The sequence below is a fragment of the Tachypleus tridentatus genome, chromosome 10 (assembly GCF_004210375.1).
Source record: "Tachypleus tridentatus isolate NWPU-2018 chromosome 10, ASM421037v1, whole genome shotgun sequence".
In the NCBI taxonomy this organism is placed as follows: Eukaryota; Metazoa; Arthropoda; class Merostomata; order Xiphosura; family Limulidae; genus Tachypleus; species Tachypleus tridentatus.
The window spans coordinates 103,087,238-103,109,912 of NC_134834.1; the positions used below are offsets into that span (position 1 = coordinate 103,087,238).

Below are 22,675 nucleotides of genomic sequence, written 5' to 3' on the forward strand. Positions count from 1 at the left end.
TTGTTTGGTTGCTGACACTGTGGTACGAATACGTTAGTTCACGTATGGGGAACTTATATAATAAAGTTGTTTTCATATCTCGAAACTAGTTCAGATATGAACTATTTCTAATAATAATTAGAAATTATTATTTAATTTGGATTGCTGTTATTGGATCAGCATCAAGTCCTATACAATCTGGATATATTAAATTACGAGGAATATCATATACCTAATTTTAATCGTAAACAGATATCACTGATGTGACGAAAGAAACGACGGAATTTTTTTTTAAATTTTTTTGTATAGAAGTACAGAGAACCGCAGCCATTTTAACAATGTTTGTTCGTGAGTACATTCACAAGAGCTCTTTATAAACATGAGAGTTGTGAATGGACTATTAAATAATCGTTATAATTGTTACATAATCCATCAATTATTCCGAGTTTAGTGTTTTTGTAGACAACGCTATTAACTACTGTGGTTAAAGTTTGGTATTAGGAAAAGAGGAATACACTATTAATTATTATTAGAAATAAAAACGTTTCACAAATGAAATACTTCTGGTAAATGAAACAACTATTGAATTTACAAATAAGTTATCTCAAATAATAATGAAAGAACAACTTTTTACAATAACTGCATGCAAGTAATAGTTTTGCATAACACCTATCATATATAAATTACCTTATGTGTAGATAATGAATCAGTGTGATAACCAGTGGCAGTGGATATCCCCGCACTACACTGGCGGAAGTGACGTCAACTACACCACATGCACACAGAAGTTGGAAGGTGGAGATGTCATATTTCAAAGTTATGCCACCAGAAGACGCGTAGATAGGGACGCGTTGCTAGGTCGCCATGACAGCAGCCTACGGCTCATATGATACGTGTCTCATCATGTCGTTAATTAATCATTAAATAATTAAGTAAATCAACCTTAGAAGGACGTATAAGACTAATTCATTATATCATTTACAATTAATTCATTAAATTATTTATAATTACCCTAAAATTGCTTAACATTAATTAATTAGTTAATTCTAAAATCGAAGGTGAAGGCTAACTTTAGTTAATTAATTGTTAATTAAATAATCCAAGTGCAAAGTAAAGAACATGTTTCTATGCAACCATGACTCATACATGTCTCAACAAGAATATAATTAATCACAAGTTTGATAATTAATTTAATCGTCATAATAAAAGATGCTTAATACTAATTAATTAAAACATTTATAATTATTCATTAAATTAACTATAATTAATTTGTCCTGAAGTGGAGCTTAACATTAATTAATTAGGTAATTAAATCATCATAAAAACGGCAGTTAATGGTAATTCATCAAATAATTAAATTTTCTTTCATAAAAGGACGATATATCAATTACAACTTACTCTTTTAATTATCAACCAAGTGTTTAAAGATTTTCAGTGGTATAATTAATTGTCAAAAACATTATTTAACGTATCAGCTTCGAACAGGATTACAATAAATGTATTTTGGAATATTACACATTTAGTCCAAGGACCAACTGATAAAGTGTTGATAACAATTCAGTGTTTATAACAAGAAAAACATTGGTTACTATAATTATTTTGTGACAATAAACTATAATCAATGTCCACTTTACACAAGAATCAAAGTTTGCTTTATATTAGAAATTGTTGTTGTTATTTTGAATTTCGCTTAAAGCCACTCGAAGGCTATCTGCGCTAGCCGTTCCTAATTTAGCAGTGTAAGACGAGAGGGAAGGCAGCTAGTCATCACCACCCTCCTCCAACTCTTGGAAATACTCTTTAACCAACCAATAGTGGGATTGACCGTGACATTATAACGCCCCCATGGCTAAGAATGCGAGCATGTTTGGTGTGACGGGGATTCGAATCCGCGATCCTCTGATTACGAGTCGAGTGCCCTATCCACCTGTCCATGCCAGGCCGTTTTAGAAATTATACAAAGGATTTGAAAACTAAATTAGTTGTGTAATTAATTTACAGTTTAAAACTGCCCTTCAATATTCAAACCAAGACTTGTAAAGTGCAACACACACTCAAAAGTAAGGGAATATTTAAATGTTTACACATATGATGGTGTAAGTAAAACAAATGTATTAACCACATATAAACAAGGAACGTGTCAGAAACAGCAAGTACTTTGATCTTTATATAAAACGGACAAACAACCTAGAAATTGTATTTCATTATATTCCAAGTTTTTATGATAAAAGATAATACAACCTTTCTTCACCTTAATATATCCAGTGTATTTACAAATCAAATAAGTTGTTACGTCCGTTATGCTAAGGTTCGATCTAAAACCCGTATATTTGTCGTTTAAATACAGCACACAAAATTAGTTTTAACTTCTTGATGGTGTAGCAAATCATTGAAGCACGTAAAGAAATATCAGTATTGTCCGTCGTATAATTTGTACAATTTTTATCTGAAATCGAAAGTATGGGATACGCAACTAGTTTCAATGTTTTACAAGTAATACATATTACTTGGATGAGACAGTTATGATAATATATATTATATTTGTCATACGATTTCCAGACTATCTAAACTTAAGACATTAAGAGCAAATTTTATGCATACAGTCTGGAAACAAAACTTTAGGAATTACAAAGGTCAGACACAAACAGTGTGGATAATGGCGTCAAGACAAGATTGTTTGGAGGGTATCAGATGGTCACTATAAGGCTATGAGATATTTCAGAAAGATCACTTCTGAGCTGATCGTTGCAACATAGAAGTAGAGCAGAGTTCAAAGAAATATAAGTGAAACACGACACTCTGTAGTGTTTGATATTCAAGGCTACAAATCATCTTGGTTAAAGAAATATACAAAATAGGGTAAACCATAGGATTAAATTACAAAGTCTATTTTTCAATAACTTTCTAGCTAGTCAATGGACCAAGTGACTTGATAATAATTCAGTGTTTGCAACAAAAACATCAGTTATTATAATAATTAATAATCACTTTTACAAATTGCTAAGAATATTCAACTGGACCGTTGTTATAATACACGATATATTTAATTGATGTACGCATTAGTCTCGATGTATCATGAACTTTTATTAGAAACAATAAGTCATGCATCTAATATTTGTAGTCATAATAACATTAATTACGAGGCTTGTAACATAATTAACTTTAGTTGCATGATTTGTTTCTTTTAACACAATAATTGTGAAGTTTGTAACATATAGATGTGAATCTTTTTTTTTGAAGACGAGGTGAGTTACCCAAGGTATTTGAGACAATTAATATGTTCTGTGTGTAATTGTTATGATACTGATTGTCAGTGTAATAAATCCTGGTGGAAAGATTTACGCAAACAAAACCTTAGTTCTGTTATTGATTTAAAACAAACTTATTGCTGCTGTTAGATAAATCAAAATTGGCCAATGTTAGTGATTTAAAATCTTCGTCTAATATATAGTAACAATTTTTCTAAATATTCGATAATTAAAATGATAACATAATCTCATATTTAAGTGAATCATTTTTGTTCTAAGCCAACTGAAACAGTCAAGCACTAATTAATTATAAATTATTTAATGAATTGGTGTTAAGTGTCCGTTTTTGTGACAGTTTAATTATAAATGTATCAATGAATTAATTATAAATGTTTTGATAAGTGTTAAGCATCCTTTTTTATGATGAGTTAATTACAAATTATTTAATTAAATATTAAACTTCTGATTAATTATACTCTTGCTGAAACACATATGAGTCATGGCTGTCTAGAAACATGTTCCCTACTTTGTGGTAGGATGATTCAATTATTGATTAATTAACCAATAAATTAGCATTCAGCGTCGATTTTAGGATTAAATAATTAGTGGTGTTAAGCAGTCTTGTTAGGGTAATTTAATTATAAATGATTTAAGAGCGATTTATTTAATTAATTAATTATTATGTATGAATTATGACCACCTGAAATACACGCTTTCTAATTTGAGATTTAATCATCAATCATGGCTACCTGGCGGGTACTGCCCTGTAATTTGAGCCTTCTATTAGTTGATACTTTGTTGAACTACGACATAATGGCTATTTCTCATAGCGAGCTAGAAATACATGTTTAATGTGGCAGAACTTGGAACTATGACCTCATCATCTCTGATAATATCTTCCCTTCTACCCCTCCTCTCCTTCTGTCATCATGTGTAATGGTGTGATGTCACTTCCGCCTGCGAAGTGCGGGAATAACTACTAGTGTCTATTAATAATTTAAAACCTTTTATAAAATACCTGCATTCTTCTTAGAGCCAACAACATTCATTTTTTTAATTTCATTTTCACACGTTAGTAATTTTTTACCTTTCCTTCATCTATATCATTGATATAAATTACAAAGACAAAAGGTACTAAGACTGAGTCCTGAGGGATCTCACTTTTAATATTAATATAATTTGACTGAACTTCATTTATAACAAACAACTCTCTGCTTACTTCCATTCAGCTTGTTATATTGTAACCCAACTAACCTACACCACCTACAGAGATAACTTTTAATAAGCCTTTTATGTGGCACCTTGTCAGATGCTTTCTGAAAATTCAGATACATCAGATATACGCACTCACCCTCATCTACATAACCAGTAGCCTTTTCAAAGAATGTCAAAAGATTAGTAAGTCAACATTTCTCATAAAGAAGAAAGAATACTACTGTCTTAGCTGAACACTACTCCAATCCTTCCAAATTTTTTATTTCTGTTTTCTAGACTTTAATAATCCAACCATCCTATAATAATAATAATAAATGAGCCTTTCTTCGTCATCCCTCAAAGACTCCATCCCCATCCTAACATTCTACATACCATTAATCTGGGTGTCTCTATAAAGGAAGAGTGAGACAATCTGGGTTTGTCTATAAAGGAAGAGTAACACAATCTGGGTTTGTCTATAAAGAAAGAGTAACACAATCTGTTGTCTATAAAGGAAGAGTCAATATAAGGAAGAGTGAGACAATCTGGGTTTGTCTATAAAGGAAGAGTAACACAATCTGGGTTTGTCTGTAAAGGAAGAGTGAGACAATCTGGGTTTGTCTATAAAGGAAGAGTAACACAATCTGGGTTTGTCTATAAAGGAAGAGTAATACAATCTGGAGTTGTCTATAAAGGAAGAGTAACACAATCTGGGTTTGTCTATAAAGGAAGAGTGAGACAATCTGGGTTTGACTGAAAAGGAAGAGTGAGACAATCTGGGTTTGTCTATAAAGGAAGAGTGAGACAATCTGGGTTTGTCTATAAAGGAAGAGTGAGACAATCTGGGTTTGTCTATAAAGGAAGAGTAACACAATCTGGGTTTGTCTGTAAAGGAAGAGTGAGACAATCTGGGTTTGTCTATAAAGGAAGAGTAACACAATCTGGGTTTGTCTATAAAGGAAGAGTAAGACAATCTGGGTTTGTCTATAAAGGAAGAGTAACACAATCTGGGTTTGTCTATAAAGGAAGAGTAACACAATCTGGGTTTGTCTATAAAGGAAGAGTAACACAATCTGGGTTTGTCTGTAAAGGAACAGTAAGAAAACCTGGTTTTGACTGTAAAATAACAGTGATATAATTTGGTTTTGTCTGTAAAGGTACAGTGAAATAATCTGGTTTTGTCTATAAAGGAAGAGTAACACAATCTGGGTTTGTCTATAAAGGAACAGTGAAAAACGTGGTTTCGCCTTCAAGAAACAGTGAGATAATTTGGTTTTGTCTATAAAGGAACAGTGAGATAATTTGGTTATGTCTATAAAGGAACAGTGAAATAACCTGGTTTTCACTGCAAAGGAATAGTGAAAGAATTTGGTTTTGTCTGCAAAGGAACAGTAAGAAACATGGTTTCGACTTCAAGAAACAGTTAGATAATTTGGTTTTGTCTATAAAGGAACAGTAAAATAATCTGGTTTTGTCTATAAAGGAAGAGCAACACAATCTGGGTTTGTCTATAAAGGAACAGTAAGAAAATCTGGTTTTGACTGTAAAATAACAATGACATAATTTGGTTTTGTCTGTAAAGGTACAGTGAAATAATCTGGTTTTGTCTATAAAGGAAGAGTAACACAATCTGGGTTTGTCTATAAAGGAACAGTAAGAAAACCTGGTTTTGACTGTAAAGGAAGAGTAACACAATCTGGGTTTGTCTATAAAGGAAGAGTAACACAATCTGGGTTTGTCTATAAAGGAAGAGTAACACAATCTGGGTTTGTCTATAAAGGAAGAGTAACACAATCTGGGTTTGTCTGTAAAGGAACAGTAAGAAAACCTGGTTTTGACTGTAAAATAACAGTGATATAATTTGGTTTTGTCTGTAAAGGTACAGTGAAATAATCTGGTTTTGTCTATAAAGGAAGAGTAACACAATCTGGGTTTGTCTATAAAGGAAGAGTAACACAATCTGGGTTTGTCTGTAAAGGAACAGTAAGAAAACCTGGTTTTGACTGTAAAATAACAGTGAAATAATCTGGTTTTGTCTATAAAAGAACAGTGAGACAATTTGGTTTTGTCTATAAAGAAACAGTGAAAAACGTGGTTTCGACTTTAAGAAACAGTTAGATAATTTGGATTTGTCTATAAAGGAACAGTAAAATAATCTGGTTTTGTCTATAAAGGAAGAGTGAAATAATCTGGTTTTGTCTATAGAGGAACAGTGAGACAATTTGGTTTTGTCTGTAAAGGAACAGTGAAATAATCTGGTTTTGTCTATAAAGGGACAATATGACAACCTGGTCGTGTCTGTATAGAAAATATTTATCTTGAATATTTATTTATTTGATCAATATCTAAATTAATTGAGTTCCTCGATTCATTATCCCTAATTCCCATATTCCGCTAAATATCGACAAAATATCATTATCCCTAATCCCCATACACAGCTAAATATCAACAAAAATATCATTATCCCTAATCCCCATACTCAGCTAAATATCGACAAAATATCATTATCCCTAATCCTTATACTCAGCTAAATATCGACAAAATATCATTATCCCTAATCCCCATACTCAGCTAAATATCGACAAAATATCATTATCCCTAATTCCCATACCCAGCTAAATATCGACAAAATATCATTATCCCTAATCCTTATACTCAGCTAAATATCGACAAAATATCATTATCCCTAATCCCCATACTCAGCCAAATATCCACAAAATATCATTATCCCTAATTCCCATACCCAGCCAAATATCGACAAAATATCATTATCCCTAATTCCCATACCCAGCCAAATATCGACAAAATATCATTATCCCTAATCCTTATACTCAGCTAAATATCGACAAAATATCATTATCCCTAATCCCCATACTCAGCCAAATATCCACAAAATATCATTATCTCTAATTCCCATACCCAGCCAAATATCGACAAAATATCATTATCCCTAATTCCCATACCCAGCCAAATATCGACAAAATATCATTATCCCTAATCCTTATACTCAGCTAAATATCGACAAAATATCATTATCCCTAATCCCCATACTCAGCTAAATATCGACAAAATATCATTATCCCTAATCCTTATACTCAGCTAAATATCGACAAAATATCATTATCCCTAATCCTTATACTCAGCTAAATATCGACAAAATATCATTATCCTAATCCCTATACTCAGCTAAATATCGACAAAATATCATTATCCTAATCCTTATACTCAGCTAAATATCGACAAAATATCATTATCCCTAATGCTTATACTCAGCTAAATATCGACAAAATATCATTATCCTAATCCCATACTCAGCTAAATATCACAAAATATCATTATCCTAATTCCCATACTCCAGCCAAATATCGACAAAATATCATTATCCTAATTCCATACCCAGCCAAATATCGACAAAATATCATTATCCTAATCCTTATACTCAGCTAAATATCGACAAAATATCATTATCCTAATCCTTATACTCAGCTAAATATCGACAAAATATCATTATCCCTAATCCTTATACTCAGCTAAATATCGACAAAATATCATTATCCCTAATCCTTATACTCAGCTAAATATCGACAAAATATCATTATCCCTAATCCTTATACTCAGCTAAATATCGACAAAATATCATTATCCCTAATCCCCATACTCAGCTAAATATCGACAAAATATCATTATCCCTAATCCTTATACTCAGCTAAATATCAACAAAATATCATTATCCCTAATGCTGATACTCAGCTAAATATCGACAAAATATCATTATCCCTAATGCTTATACTCAGCTAAATATCGACAAAATATCATTATCCCTAATCCCCATACTCAGCTAAATATCGACAAAATATCATTATCCCTAATTCCCATACCCAGCCAAATATCGACAAAATATCATTATCCCTAATTCCCATACCCAGCTAAATATCGACAAAATATCATTATCCTAATCCTTATACTCAGCTAAATATCGACAAAATATCATTATCCCTAATCCCCATACTCAGCTAAATATCGACAAAATATCATTATCCCTAATTCCATACTCCAGCTAAATATCGACAAAATATCATTATCCTAATCCCTATACTCAGCTAAATATCGACAAAATATCATTATCCCTAATCCTTATACTCAGCTAAATATCGACAAAATATCATTATCCTAATCCTTATACTCAGCTAAATATCGACAAAATATCATTATCCTAATCCTTATACTCAGCTAAATATCGACAAAATATCATTATCCGTAATCCTTATACTCAGCTAAATATCGACAAAATATCATTATCCTAATCCTTATACTCAGCTAAATATCGACAAAATATCATTATCCTAATCCCTATACTCAGCTAAATATCGACAAAATATCATTTTCCCTAATCCTTATACTCAGCTAAATATCGACAAAATATCATTATCCTAATCCCCATACTCAGCTAAATATCGACAAAATATCATTATCCTAATCCTTATACTCAGCTAAATATCGACAAAATATCATTATCCGTAATCCTTATACTCAGCTAAATATCGACAAAATATCATTATCCGTAATCCTTATACTCAGCTAAATATCGACAAAATATCATTATCCCTAATCCTTATACTCAGCTAAATATCGACAAAATATCATTATCCTAATCCTTATACTCAGCTAAATATCGACAAAATATCATTATCCTAATCCCCATACTCAGCTAAATATCGACAAAATATCATTATCCTAATCCTTATACTCAGCTAAATATCGACAAAATATCATTATCCTAATCCCCATACTCAGCTAAATATCGACAAAATATCATTATCCTAATCCTTATACTCAGCTAAATATCGACAAAATATCATTATCCTAATCCCCATACTCAGCTAAATATCGACAAAATATCATTATCCTAATCCTTATACTCAGCTAAATATCGACAAAATATCATTATCCCTAATCCCCATACTCAGCTAAATATCGACAAAATATCATTATCCCTAATCCCCATACTCAGCTAAATATCGACAAAATATCATTATCCCTAATCCCTATACTCAGCTAAATATCGACAAAATATCATTATCCCTAATCCTTATACTCAGCTAAATATCGACAAAATATCATTATCCCTAATCCTTATACTCAGCTAAATATCGACAAAATATCATTATCCGTAATCCTTATACTCAGCTAAATATCGACAAAATATCATTATCCCTAATCCTTATACTCAGCTAAATATCGACAAAATATCATTATCCCTAATCCCCATACTCAGCTAAATATCGACAAAATATCACTTTCCCTAATCCTTATACTCAGCTAAATATCGACAAAATATCATTATCCCTAATCCCCATACTCAGCTAAATATCGACAAAATATCATTATCCCTAATCCTTATACTCAGCTAAATATCGACAAAATATCATTATCCCTAATCCTTATACTCAGCTAAATATCGACAAAATATCATTATCCGTAATCCTTATACTCAGCTAAATATCGACAAAATATCATTATCCGTAATCCTTATATCAGCTAAATATCGACAAAATATCTCCCTAATATCGACAAAATATATTATCCCTAATCCTTATACTCAGCTAAATATCGACAAAATATCATTATCCCTAATCCTTATACTCAGCTAAATATCGACAAAATATCATTATCCCTAATCCCCATACTCAGCTAAATATCGACAAAATATCATTATCCCTAATCCTTATACTCAGCTAAATATCGACAAAATATCATTATCCCTAATCCCCATACTCAGCTAAATATCGACAAAATATCATTATCCCTAATCCTTATACTCAGCTAAATATCGACAAAATATCATTATCCCTAATCCCCATACTCAGCTAAATATCGACAAAATATCATTATCCCTAATCCTTATACTCAGCTAAATATCGACAAAATATCATTATCCCTAATCCCCATACTCAGCTAAATATCGACAAAATATCATTATCCCTAATCCCCATACTCAGCTAAATATCGACAAAATATCATTATCCCTAATCCCCATACTCAGCTGAATATCGAATACTTGCATTCAGACATTCCCAAAATTCCATCTTATAAATAATTTCTTTATAAGATGTTGATAATAAGTAAAAAAACAACATTGCTACAACTCTGACCAGTAAAAACAACATTGCTACAACTCTGACCAGTAAAAACAACATTGCTACAACTCTGACCAGTAAAAACAACATTGTTACAACTCTGACCAGTAAAAACAACATTGTTACAACTCTGACCAGTAAAAACAACATTGCTACAACTCTGACCAGTAAAAACAACATTGTTACAACTCTGACCAGTAAAAACAACATTGTTACAACTCTGACCAGTGAAAACAACATTGCTACAACTCTGACCAGTTGTTGAGGAAAACGTTATGAATTGTCTATATGTTGAAGAAAACGTTATGAATTGTCTATAAAATCGTATTTTCTTCATGGTTTGACTCCAAAATTCTTCATCTATATGCCTGAAATTAAAATATCGCGCAAGTATAATCTTATGAGCAGTTGAATTCTTTATCTCTGAAGAGTTTCTCGTCAATTTCACCAGTTTTATCTGATAGTCTGTAATAAATTCAAACTAAAAGAAGTTTCGCGATATGACCACAAAAGGAAACCCAAACAGATTCAACATTCCCTTTGTTTTAGGTACTTCCTCCCTTTTGAATAACCCGTAAACCTGTATTCCAAAGAAGTTCCTGTCATCAAAGTTGTCTGTTTCCATTTAACCTTGTTTCAGGTTTTCTCATAGCATCAAACTCCTCTCTTTGCTTTTAAAGTATTTTATTGTTTTGTATATTTAGCATTACAATAATTACACTTTAACTTAACTTTAAAGTACTTCTGTACTCTATTCTTACACTGTACCTCCTTCTTCGTGTTATTTCTTTCTGTTAGTTTGTTTTGACCGTCACCACTGGCTAGTTCCAGTTTAAAGTTGTCTTTACAACTGTATTAATACCGCATATAAAAGTAAATAAATCATTCTAAGTTCATTTTCACCAATAAACTTACCCATAGATCCTACTGACCAAGATGTTTATCTTCACTTCTTGACCTAACCCTAAAATCGTTCCCTACTGACTTCTGACATAATAAGTTATGATAATCCCTTTCTTTAAATGATTCCATCACTCACTTGTACTTATCAATTAGCTCTTTAGTCCTAACTTTTCCTTAGATCATCATTTCTTATGTGAACTACAAAGGCTGCATTACTGCTATCTATACTAATGGTACTCTTACCTTCAGTCAGTTCTAATAGTAGAAGGCAAGGGATGTAACATCTGCACTTGCAGATCCCGCGCTGCGTAATGAGTAAGCTAAAGAGGGGTCTATAATGCTAAAATAAATCGGATGTGAAGAGGACCCAAAGGGGAAATTCGTAGGAAAGCCCACACATTCTGCACTACGTTTCTGGTTTTAGGCTTCACTATGCCATTTGCTTTAGCTAGTTCAAAAGTTATTGTTTTAAAACGGTATACTGTTCTGGTTTCCAGTGATTTTATTACATTTTTATTTGACTAAAATATAGTTTGTTTTTTTAAAAATATACCAATGTTTAGTGTTATCGTTTTGAAGTTGGGTATCTTACATTTCATTACATTAAATAAAGCTGCGTTATGGGAGGGCAAAAATAAATTAGTAAAATGTATTTGTTGTGGGGCAAAGCAACATTGGGTTAACTACTGCATTGTAAATCTATAGACTTACCGCTTTCCCACCAGAGGACACATAGTAAAAAGTTTATATAATAGTCTAAACGTGATCTTGTTGTATATTTATCACGAGAGATAAAAAGTATGTTACTATAACTATAATAATCCTAATATTCTTGATAAAAAAATTCAAATTGCAAGTATATGAACTTCCTTAACCAGAAAGTGAAGTTCCAAGACATTCTATACAGGGTATTATATATTTACAGTTATATACAGTTATATACAATTATATAAATTTATATACAGTTATATACAATTCTAATATAAATATATTAGTACAAAAAATTATTTTCATTTTTGGTTTTGATCCAAAGAAACCTCCATTAAATATTTTAAGTTATTTTATAACACGTATACAGTGTATTGACATAAATTTTGAAATTAGGCCCGGCATGGCCAGGTGGTTAAGGCACTCGACTCGTAATCTAAGGATCGAGGGTTAGAATCTCCGTCACACCAAACATGCTCTCCCTCTCAGCCGTGAGGTGTTATAATGTGACAGCCAATTTCCTTATTCGTAGGTAAAAGAGTAGCTCCAAAATCGGCGGTGGGCGATGTTGACTACCTGCTATCTGTCCTCTCTCTCTTGTACGTGGCAGCTAATATAGGAACAAGTAACGCACATAATCCTCGAGTCGCTCTATCTGAAATTCAAACAAACCAGACTAATTTGTGATGTTATAAAGCTACTATCGTGTACCTTTGGTACATTATAAAGATACTATCGAGTATCTTTGTGATGTTATAAGGCTACTATCGAGTGTCCTTTTGATGTTATAAGGCTACTATCGAATATCTTTTTGAAGTCACAAAGCTACTTTCGAGTACTCGTTGCAGTCATAACAACTGACGCTTCTGCAGAATTAAATGTCAGGAAACCGGTTTTTCTTCTTGTTTTTTTTAACGTGTTTAACAATTGTGTTTGAGATGGTACTGATTCTAAATACAAAGGCTTGTTAGTTTTGAATGAACCTGTTCAGCAGACCGAGACAAATTATCTCTTATTTCAATTGGAACCGAGTAACTGTTTTGAGGATTGAAAAAAAAATTACAACAGTAGTTAAGTGCCTCACGTTGGAACTAGTTTACCATCTGCGCAGCGCGTCATGCGCAATGTGGTAAAACTGTCATGTCAGTGATCCTGAGGGTTCAGGTGTAGTAGTAAAGCAAAATAACAAGGAACTTCCTGAAGTTGTGATACTAATTACACAACATAACATTTTGTAGGTAGCACACTGTATTTTAATGTGTGGAAAAATTTGAAAATTGCCTTAAATAAACACGACAGTCTAATAACTTAATTGTTATTGGTGTTGTTTGGGGGATTTCAAGTGTTGAAGAGTTCTTGAATTTTCCATGTAATTTATACTAGTTTGTTTGTTTTGAAGTAACAATGTTTAGGTATTTAAGAACAGTTTTAAGGCTTTGTGAGCAAATGTGACTTTTTAATATTGTGTAGCAATGTACGTCTCAGTTCTTCACATGAAAAGTGAGAGTTGTGTGTGTGAAGTAAGTGTCTCCCTTCAAACATGTACACACATTATTTAATAGAGGCGTATGTTCAAATATACGCAATTAAATTGTATACTAGTAAGCGTAATATACGTTCAGTATTAATTATTTTTATTGTTATATAGTTTTCTTCTAGAATTCTAACTTGGAAATACTTTAGATAAGTAGAATAACAATTCAAATTATTAGCACTGTGTTAATAATACTTTAGATAAGTAGAATAATAATTCAAATTATTAGCACTGTGTTAATAATACTTTAGATAAGTAGAATAATAATTCAAATTATTAGCACTGTGTTAATAATACTTTAGATAAGTAGAATAATAATTCAAATTATTAGCACTGTGTTAATAATACTTTAGATAAGTAGAATAATAATTCAAATTATTAGCACTGTGTTAATAATACTTTAGATAAGTAGAATAATAATTCAAATTATTAGCACTGTGTTAATAATACTTTAGATAAGTAGAATAATAATTCAAATTATTAGCACTGTGTTAATAATACTTTAGATAAGTAGAATAATAATTCAAATTATTAGCACTGTGTTAATAATACTTTAGATAAGTAGAATAATAATTCAAATTATTAGCACTGTGTTAATAATACTTTAGATAAGCACTGTGTTAATAATAATAATTCAAATTATTAAGTCTTAATAATACTTAGATAATAATAGAACAAATTATTAGCACTGTGTTAATAATACTTTAGATAAGTAGAATAATAATTCAAATTATTAGCACTGTGTTAATAATACTTTAGATAAGTAGAACAATAATTCAAATTATTAGCACTGTGTTAATAATACTTTAGATAAGTAGAATAATAATTCAAATTATTAGCACTGTGTTAATAGTACTTTAGATAAGTAGAACAATAATTCAAATTATTAGCACTGTGTTAATAATACTTTAGATAAGTAGAATAATAATTCAAATTATTAGCACTGTGTTAATAATACTATAGATAAGTAGAATAACAATTCAAATTATTAGCACTATGTTAATGATACTTTAGATAAGTAGAATAACAATTCAAATTATTAGCACTGTGTTAATAATACTTTAGATAAGTAGAATAATAATTCAAATTATTAGCACTGTGTTAATAATACTTTAGATAAGTAGAATAATAATTCAAATTATTAGCACTGTGTTAATAATACTTTAGATAAGTAGAATAATAATTCAAATTATTAGCACAGTGTTAATAATGCTTTAGATAAGTAGAATAATAGTTCAAATTATTAGCACTGTGTTAATAATACTTTAGATAAGTAGAATAATAATTCAAATTATTAGCACTGTGTTAATAATACTTTAGATAAGTAGAACAATAATTCAAATTATTAGCACTGTGTTAATAATACTTTAGATAAGTAGAATAAAAATTCAACTTATTAGCACTGTGTTAATAATACTTTAGATAAGTAGAATAATAATTCAAATTATTAGCACTGTCTTAATAATACTTTAGATAAGTAGAATAACAATTCAAATTATTAGCACTGTGTTAATAATACTTTAGATAAGTAGAATAACAATTCAAATTATTAGCACTGTGTTAATGATACTTTAGATAAGTAGAATAACAATTCAAATTATTAGCACTGTGTTGATAATACTTTAGATAAGTAGAATAATAATTCAAATTATTAGCACTGTGTTAATAATACTTTAGATAAGTAGAATAATAATTCAAATTATTAGCACTGTGTTAATAATACTTTAGATAAGTAGAACAATAATTCAAATTATTAGCACTGTGTTAATAATGCTTTAGATAAGTAGAATAACAATTCAAATTATTAGCACAGTGTTAATAATGCTTTAGATAAGTAGAATAATAGTTCAAATTATTAGCACTGTGTTAATAATAGTTCAAATTATTAGCACTGTGTTAATAATACTTTAGATAAGTAGAATAATAATTCAAATTATTAGCACTGTGTTAATAATACTTTAGATAAGTAGAACAATAATTCAAATTATTAGCACTGTGTTAATAATACTTTAGATAAGTAGAACAATAATTCAAATTATTAGCACTGTGTTAATAATACTTTAGATAAGTAGAATAATAATTCAAATTATTAGCACTGTCTTAATGATATTTTAGATAAGTAGAATAATAATTCAAATTATTAGCACTGTGTTAATAATACTTTAGATAAGTAGAATAATAATTCAAATTATTAGCACTGTGTTAATAATACTTTAGATAAGTAGATTAATAATTCAAATTATTAGCACTGTGTTAATAATACTTTAGATAAGTAGAATAATAATTCAAATTATTAGCACTGTGTTAATAATACTTTAGGTAAGTAGAATAACAATTCAAATTATTAGCACTGTCTTAATGATACTTTAGATAAGTAGAATAACAATTCAAATTATTAGCACTGTGTTAATAATACTTTAGATAAGTAGAATAATAATTCAAATTATTAGCACTGTGTTAATAATACTTTAGATAAGTAGAATAACAATTCAAATTATTAGCACTGTGTTAATATTTGAGATATTATCAACTGGTGTGATAATCACGCAGTTTTCAATGCATTATTCCTGTTGTACGTACAATAACAGACCCGAAAGCTGGTACAAAGTATAAGATACGTCTGTTTCTTTAGTTTACCAAAGACTTAGGACTCTCTTAGTGTTGAAATACTGACATTTAATGAGACTCAGTCAGGTTTGAAATATAATCATAGATGAAAATGAATATTTAAGTTAGAAGTAAATCTGTAATATTCAGTGTTTTGTTCTCAGTCCATGAGACCATACTAGTTATATTATCACAGTAAATACAAAAAAGCTTAACATACACTGAAACTTGTAGTTTGTCTGTTTTAGATCATAACCACATTGGACTATCTGCTGCATCCACGCGGAGTTTAAAACCCGTTTTCTTACCATTGTAAGTTTATGAACCTACCATTCTTCCATCGGAGACAAATTTCATGAAACAGTAATAACTGAATACTATCAACAGGATAATTTTTTGTTAGATTCATGTTTCATCATCAGAATGTATATTATAATCATTATTTAATGTCGTTATTTGTATTTTAATGTTCTTATTACAGGAGACATGGCATTATATCCGTTCCTCACATTACACATGAAATACCTTGGCATAACAGTTGCAGAAATCGGAATCCAGTTTGCTGTATCGCCATTGGCCACACTGATTGCTACTCCGTTGGTTGGGCTCCTTGCGGACAAAATAGGAAACTTTAAAGTCCTCTTGAGTATATCATTGGTCTTTTGTGCAGGAGTATCAAACTTACTTCTCCTTGTTCCTGCAGTGAAAATGATACCTGATTCTACGTTCCTGAGGTTTCAAGCAACTTTTGCGTGTCCAGTTGACGGTTCTAGTTTATTAAATATTAGTGTTCCTGAAAAGATTTACTCAAAGATAATAAGCGAAACGAACTCGACCATAAAATTAAGTTCTAGAAGTCAGAATTCTACTTCTGAGGCATCTGGTGACGAGGGCTCATTAGATGAAAGTATGATTTTAAAAAACTGTAACATTTATTGTGATTCTAAAGGTGCAGGTTTGTTAGACGTTAAAAATTTTACCAAATCTTTGAAATTATGTATTTATGAATATCAGGACCATCAGTGCAGAGAATTTGGGAAGAATGAAACTGATAGTATTACAATTAGATTAGGAGATTTGATGAATAGCAGTGCAGTCAGTACTTTCAGTGTAACCAAAATATATGTTAAAAATAAGACATTTCACATGATTTCTTGTGATTCTGAATTACCGAGTAAGAACCAAAACAATTATTCATGTAGGGTCCAGTGCTCTGTAAATTCAAGCTTTCTTTACAGTGACCGAGTTCCATTAGTACCTGATGCAAAGTCCAAAGCAGTCACGTTCTGGTATTATCTCGTGTTAAGAGTATTATTAATCATTTGCATAGCAACCGAGATAAGTCTTCTAAAAGCTGCCATCTTAACCATCATCGATGAGTACAAAACCGAGTATGGTTTCCAGAGAGTATGGGTTTCAGTGGCAAACTGCATTTCCCCTCCGATCACAGGAGTGGTAATGGATTACCTCCAGCGTGGATCCGTGGAAGACTATCGTCCATGTTTCTTCACGTATGGGAGCATGAAAATCCTCATGGCTGCCCTTACACTTTTTATGAACCTCACTGTCAAGGCTCCTTCTATGCAGTTGTTATCAAACATCAGACGGTTGCTGAAAAATCCGGAGACCACAATTCTTCTTTTGTACTGTGCCTTCATTGGGAGTGCCTGGGGTTTTCTGGAAACCTTTTTGCTGTGGTATTTAGAATCTCTTGGGGCTAGCAAGACCTTAATGGGGATGACCTTTACTGTGGGGTCACTGTGTGGCATCCCCACGACTCTTCTAGCTGGATTCCTCTCCCGAAAGTTTGGTTTTGCCCCACTGATATCACTGGGGCTCTTTGCTTATTCTGTCCGTTTTGTAGGCTATTCTTATATACCTACTCCTTACCATGCACTGATTTTTGAAGCACTGGAAAGTTTCACCTTCGCTCTTATGATTGTCATTTTAACAACTTATTCATCAATACTGGCGACATCCGAGCTTGTCGCAACGATGCAGGCTACGTGGGGAGCAATTCATTTCGCAGTAGGTAAGTCTAACTAAACATGGGGAAAATTCACATTGTAGTAGGTAAGTCTGACTAAACATGGGGAAAATTCACATTGTAGTAGGTAAGTCTGACTAAACATGGAGAACCATTTACTTTGCAGTGGGTGAGTGTGACTAGACATGGTGAACAATTTATTTTTCCGTAGTTTGGTGTGGCTCGGCGTGTGGAACAATTTACTTTGCAGTAGGTAAGTGTCACTAGACATGGCGAACAATTCTATTTAAAGTTGGTGAGAATATTATTTTGCATGGGGAACAATTTACTTTTCAGAATGTAAGTGTGACTGGACATGAAGAACAATTTACTTTTCAGAATGTAAGTGTGACTGGACATGTAGAACAATTTATTTTTCAGAATGTAAGTGTAACTGGACATGTAGAACAATTTATTTTTCAAAATGTAAGTGTGACTGGACATGTAGAACAATTTACTTTTCAAAATGTAAGTGTGACTGGACATGTAGAACAATTTACTTTTCAGAATGTAAGCGTGACTGGACATGCAGAACAATTTACTTTTCAGAATGTAAGTGTGACTGGATATGTAGAACAATTTATTTTTCAAAATGTAAGTGTGACTGGACATGTAGAACAATTTACTTTTCAGAATGTAAGTGTGACTGGACATGTAGAACAATTTACTTTTCAGAATGTAAGTGTGACTGGACATGTAGAACAATTTATTTTTCAAAATGTAAGTGTGACTGGACATGTAGAACAATTTACTTTTCAGAATGTAAGTGTGACTGGACATGAAAAACAATTTACTTTACAGTAGTTGAGTGTGACTAAATATAAAGAACAATTCACTTTGTAGTAGGTGAGTTTGATTTTATATGGGTAACAACTTACTATTCAGTAGATGAGTGTGACTAGACGTGAGGAACAATTTACTTTGCAGTATGTAAGTGTGACTGATCATGGGGAACACTTCACTTTGCAGTAGGTGAGTGTGACTAGACATGGGGAACACTTCACTTTGTAGTAGGTGAGTGTGACTAAACATGGGGAACACTTCACTTTGCAATAGGTGAATGTGACTAAACATGGGGAACAATTCATTTTCCAGTAGGTAAATGTTACTATGCTTGGGGAACAATTCAGACAATTTAAAAGAGAAAGACTCATCTAAATTTGAAAACATTTCCAAAAAGAAATTTCCTGGAGTACAGATTTATTATTTTTATAATTTATGTATATTTCTTTTATTGTTTTGCTTGTTAGTTTAGTAGCTATAGACGATTATTTTTGAGTAAAGTTTCGTTTACACTGAATTTTTTTTTACGGTCTAAAACAAATTCTTAGAAATGATTAAGGTTAGTAAAATGTGATTTTATAAGTTCATATATTAGTTACTGAGAGATGAAACTACCATTTCTATAATATTGCACGATGTCAGTATGTAAATAATGTAGATTTGTTTTCACAGTTATGGTTTGGTTTGTTTTGAATTTCGCGCAAAGCTACACGAGGACTATCTGCACTAGTCTTCCTTAAGTTAGCAGTGTAAGATTAGAAGGTAGGCAGCTAGTCATTACGACCTACCGCCAACTCTTGGGCTACTCTTTTACTAACGAAAAGCTGGATTCATCATTACGATATAACGCCATCACGGCTGAAAGGGCGAGCATGTTTGGTGTGACGGCGATTCGAACCCGCGATCCTCAGATTACGAGTCGAGTGCCTGAACCACCTGGCCATGCCGGGCCCAATCACACTAAAGAAGCTGTTTGAATTGACGGTGCAGAACAAGGAAAGAGCTTGGAAACTAGTTTTACTATTTAGTTATATGATACCTTTAGTTTGTGGGAATATAATACTTTATACCACACCGTGCTGTTAAGATTTATATGACACCGAGACTTATCACGTTAGAGTCTTGGTGTAGGCCCGTCATAGTCAGGTAGTTAAGGCACTCGACTCGTAATCTGAGTGTCGCGGGCTCGAATCCCTGTCACACCAAACATACTCGCCCTTTCAGCCGTGGGGGCGTTATAATGTCGGTCAATCCCACTATTCTTTGGTAAAAGAGTAGCCCAGAAGTTGGCAGTGGGTGGTGATGTTTAGCTGGCTTCCCTCTAGTCTTACACTGCTAAATTAGGGACGGCTAGCACAGATAGTCCTCGTGTAGCTTTGTGCGAAGTTAAAAAACAAAGAAACAAAATGGTGTATGAAAGCACAGTAATTTATAAAGTTTGTTTTCAAGTACAAATGTATATTTTGTACACTTCTAATCCTATCGTTGTGTATTACCATACTTTCGACTCTTTTAAACTTTCAGTTTTGAATTATCATGCTGTATACACCTGTAATCCAATTGTTTCATATAACCGTATCCTATTGCTATGTATTATAATTTATCTAAGACGAGTCTCCGATTTATTATATTACGATTCTAGATAACCGGAAATTTGAAGTTGAATTTAGACGTTTATTGGATATTAATATGTATCAAGTTTACGATATTTCCAACAAGATTGATGCACATAATTTTCTTTCTTAACACAAGTATATTTTAATATACAAACAACAATACAATTTATAATAGCGGTTATTACAAATAATGATTTATGTACAACAGTGTCACAAAGTTACAAACAATATTAAGTCCTCTATTCTGTTTGGAACTGAATATTTTTTCAACGGTTCACGAGTCGCGAATTACTTTTATGTTGATACACAGATACACTTCACTTGACTAGAATGGTTAATACCATATTTTTCGGTGTATAAGTCGCACTTATTTTCCAAAAAAACGTGGTCCTAAAATCCCCCTGCGTCCTATACATTGAAGATAAAAACATTATGTCTCTCTAGACATATTGTAACTTGTACAGCAAGTACTAGAAACTGGAGAGACCAACCTTCACACATCCCAGACTTGTTCTCTTTCTCTCACAGGCTAAAGAAAATGGGTTATTATGGGAAACGACTGTAGAACAGTGTTCCGTTAGGACCTTTCTTTAACTTAAACTAGACATTGTACTAACAACACTTGAGTCATATCCATAAAGATACTTTATCTTTATAACTATAGTTGTGAGCGCAAAACTCTATATAGGCAGCTAACCATATTTTATTATATTATGGACACTACTTATGAAGTATTCTAAAGAATAATAGAAACTTATGCTGATGTTGAACAAATAAATAAATAATAACTGTGAAAAATATTTTTTTTCCCTGAAGATATCCTTGAAAATAGGGGTGCATCTTATACACTGAAAAATACGGTAGTTCTATTCTTCACGTGTTTTTCCCGACAAAAATATCTAATGTCTTCGTAGAACTACTAACATCCAAAAGTTAAATGAATGAAGTTTGCAATGTTTGAAATCTGTAAGCCTTACTGGTCAAATATCTGTAATTTTCCGATTAGTACCCGTTTATTACAATAATAGCTTCCGAGGTTTATATCACACCGACTGTTGTAGACCAACAATATTGTATATCTGTGTCTCGGCGTGTCGATTTATAAACTTTAAGTCGGCGTTATCGAAGGTTTAATTCGTAACAATATTCGAAGACGCGCTGATGCTTTCGTAAAACAAATATTGTTGATTCTTACACTAGAGATTCCTCTACAGATTTAGAGAAGAGGCGGGACTCGTGTAATACACAGTTAACAATATCAGTGACATACATTTCTAAATATACATTAAACTAAAACAAACATAAATATACTCTTCTAATCCTCTCGTTTTGTATTATTATACTTTACAGACGACTGCTTGATATTATCTTCAATTCCTACTATTTTGTTATGATACTTGAAATTCTTGTAACACCAATGTTTGTACTTTATATATTTCGGCGTGCTGTTTTAGCCACATGAAAACTTGATACAACTTTTTTGTGACTCTATTACATAGTTGTATTTGATTACTTTGTTTGAAATTTCTGCAATTTTTTTAGATTATTATTTTATTATCTAGGGAGGGCGCTAGGTAGCGTTATTGGTGGTTTTATGATTGACAGTTTGGGAAGTCGGACGACGTACCAACTGTATGCAGCTTTCTGTCTGTTCATGGGCGTCTTGTATTTATTGTTGTACTACCTGTGGCTCAGCAAGAGAGACGGTGCTATGGCAACAAGTGGAAAGGAAGACAAAGTGCGAAACGGTGAGAGTGTGTGTTTAAACATGAGTCAAAGATTAGAACTTGAATTAACTAATGCGATCTTATTTATGTTTATCAGAAAAATATTTTGTGTAATATTGTTGTAGTTTTATATAGGAATTCAACCAATATGTAAAAATAACTTGTAGAATTAATCCTAGACTCTAACATCAGTATAAACAGAAATAGCGAATT

At 31.8% G+C, this 22,675-nt stretch overlaps 1 protein-coding gene across 1 annotated transcript in view; it reads left to right on the plus strand.

Moving 5' to 3' along the window:
• LOC143230004 (major facilitator superfamily domain-containing protein 6-like) overlaps positions 1-22,675 on the plus strand; it is a 41,361-nt gene that overhangs the window by 11,527 nt on the left and 7,159 nt on the right. Inside the window, exons 2-3 of the mRNA XM_076462944.1 lie at positions 16,792-18,342; positions 22,298-22,483. Coding sequence (XP_076319059.1) covers positions 16,792-18,342; positions 22,298-22,483 — 1,737 coding nt within the window. The remainder of the gene's footprint in view (positions 1-16,791; positions 18,343-22,297; positions 22,484-22,675) is intronic.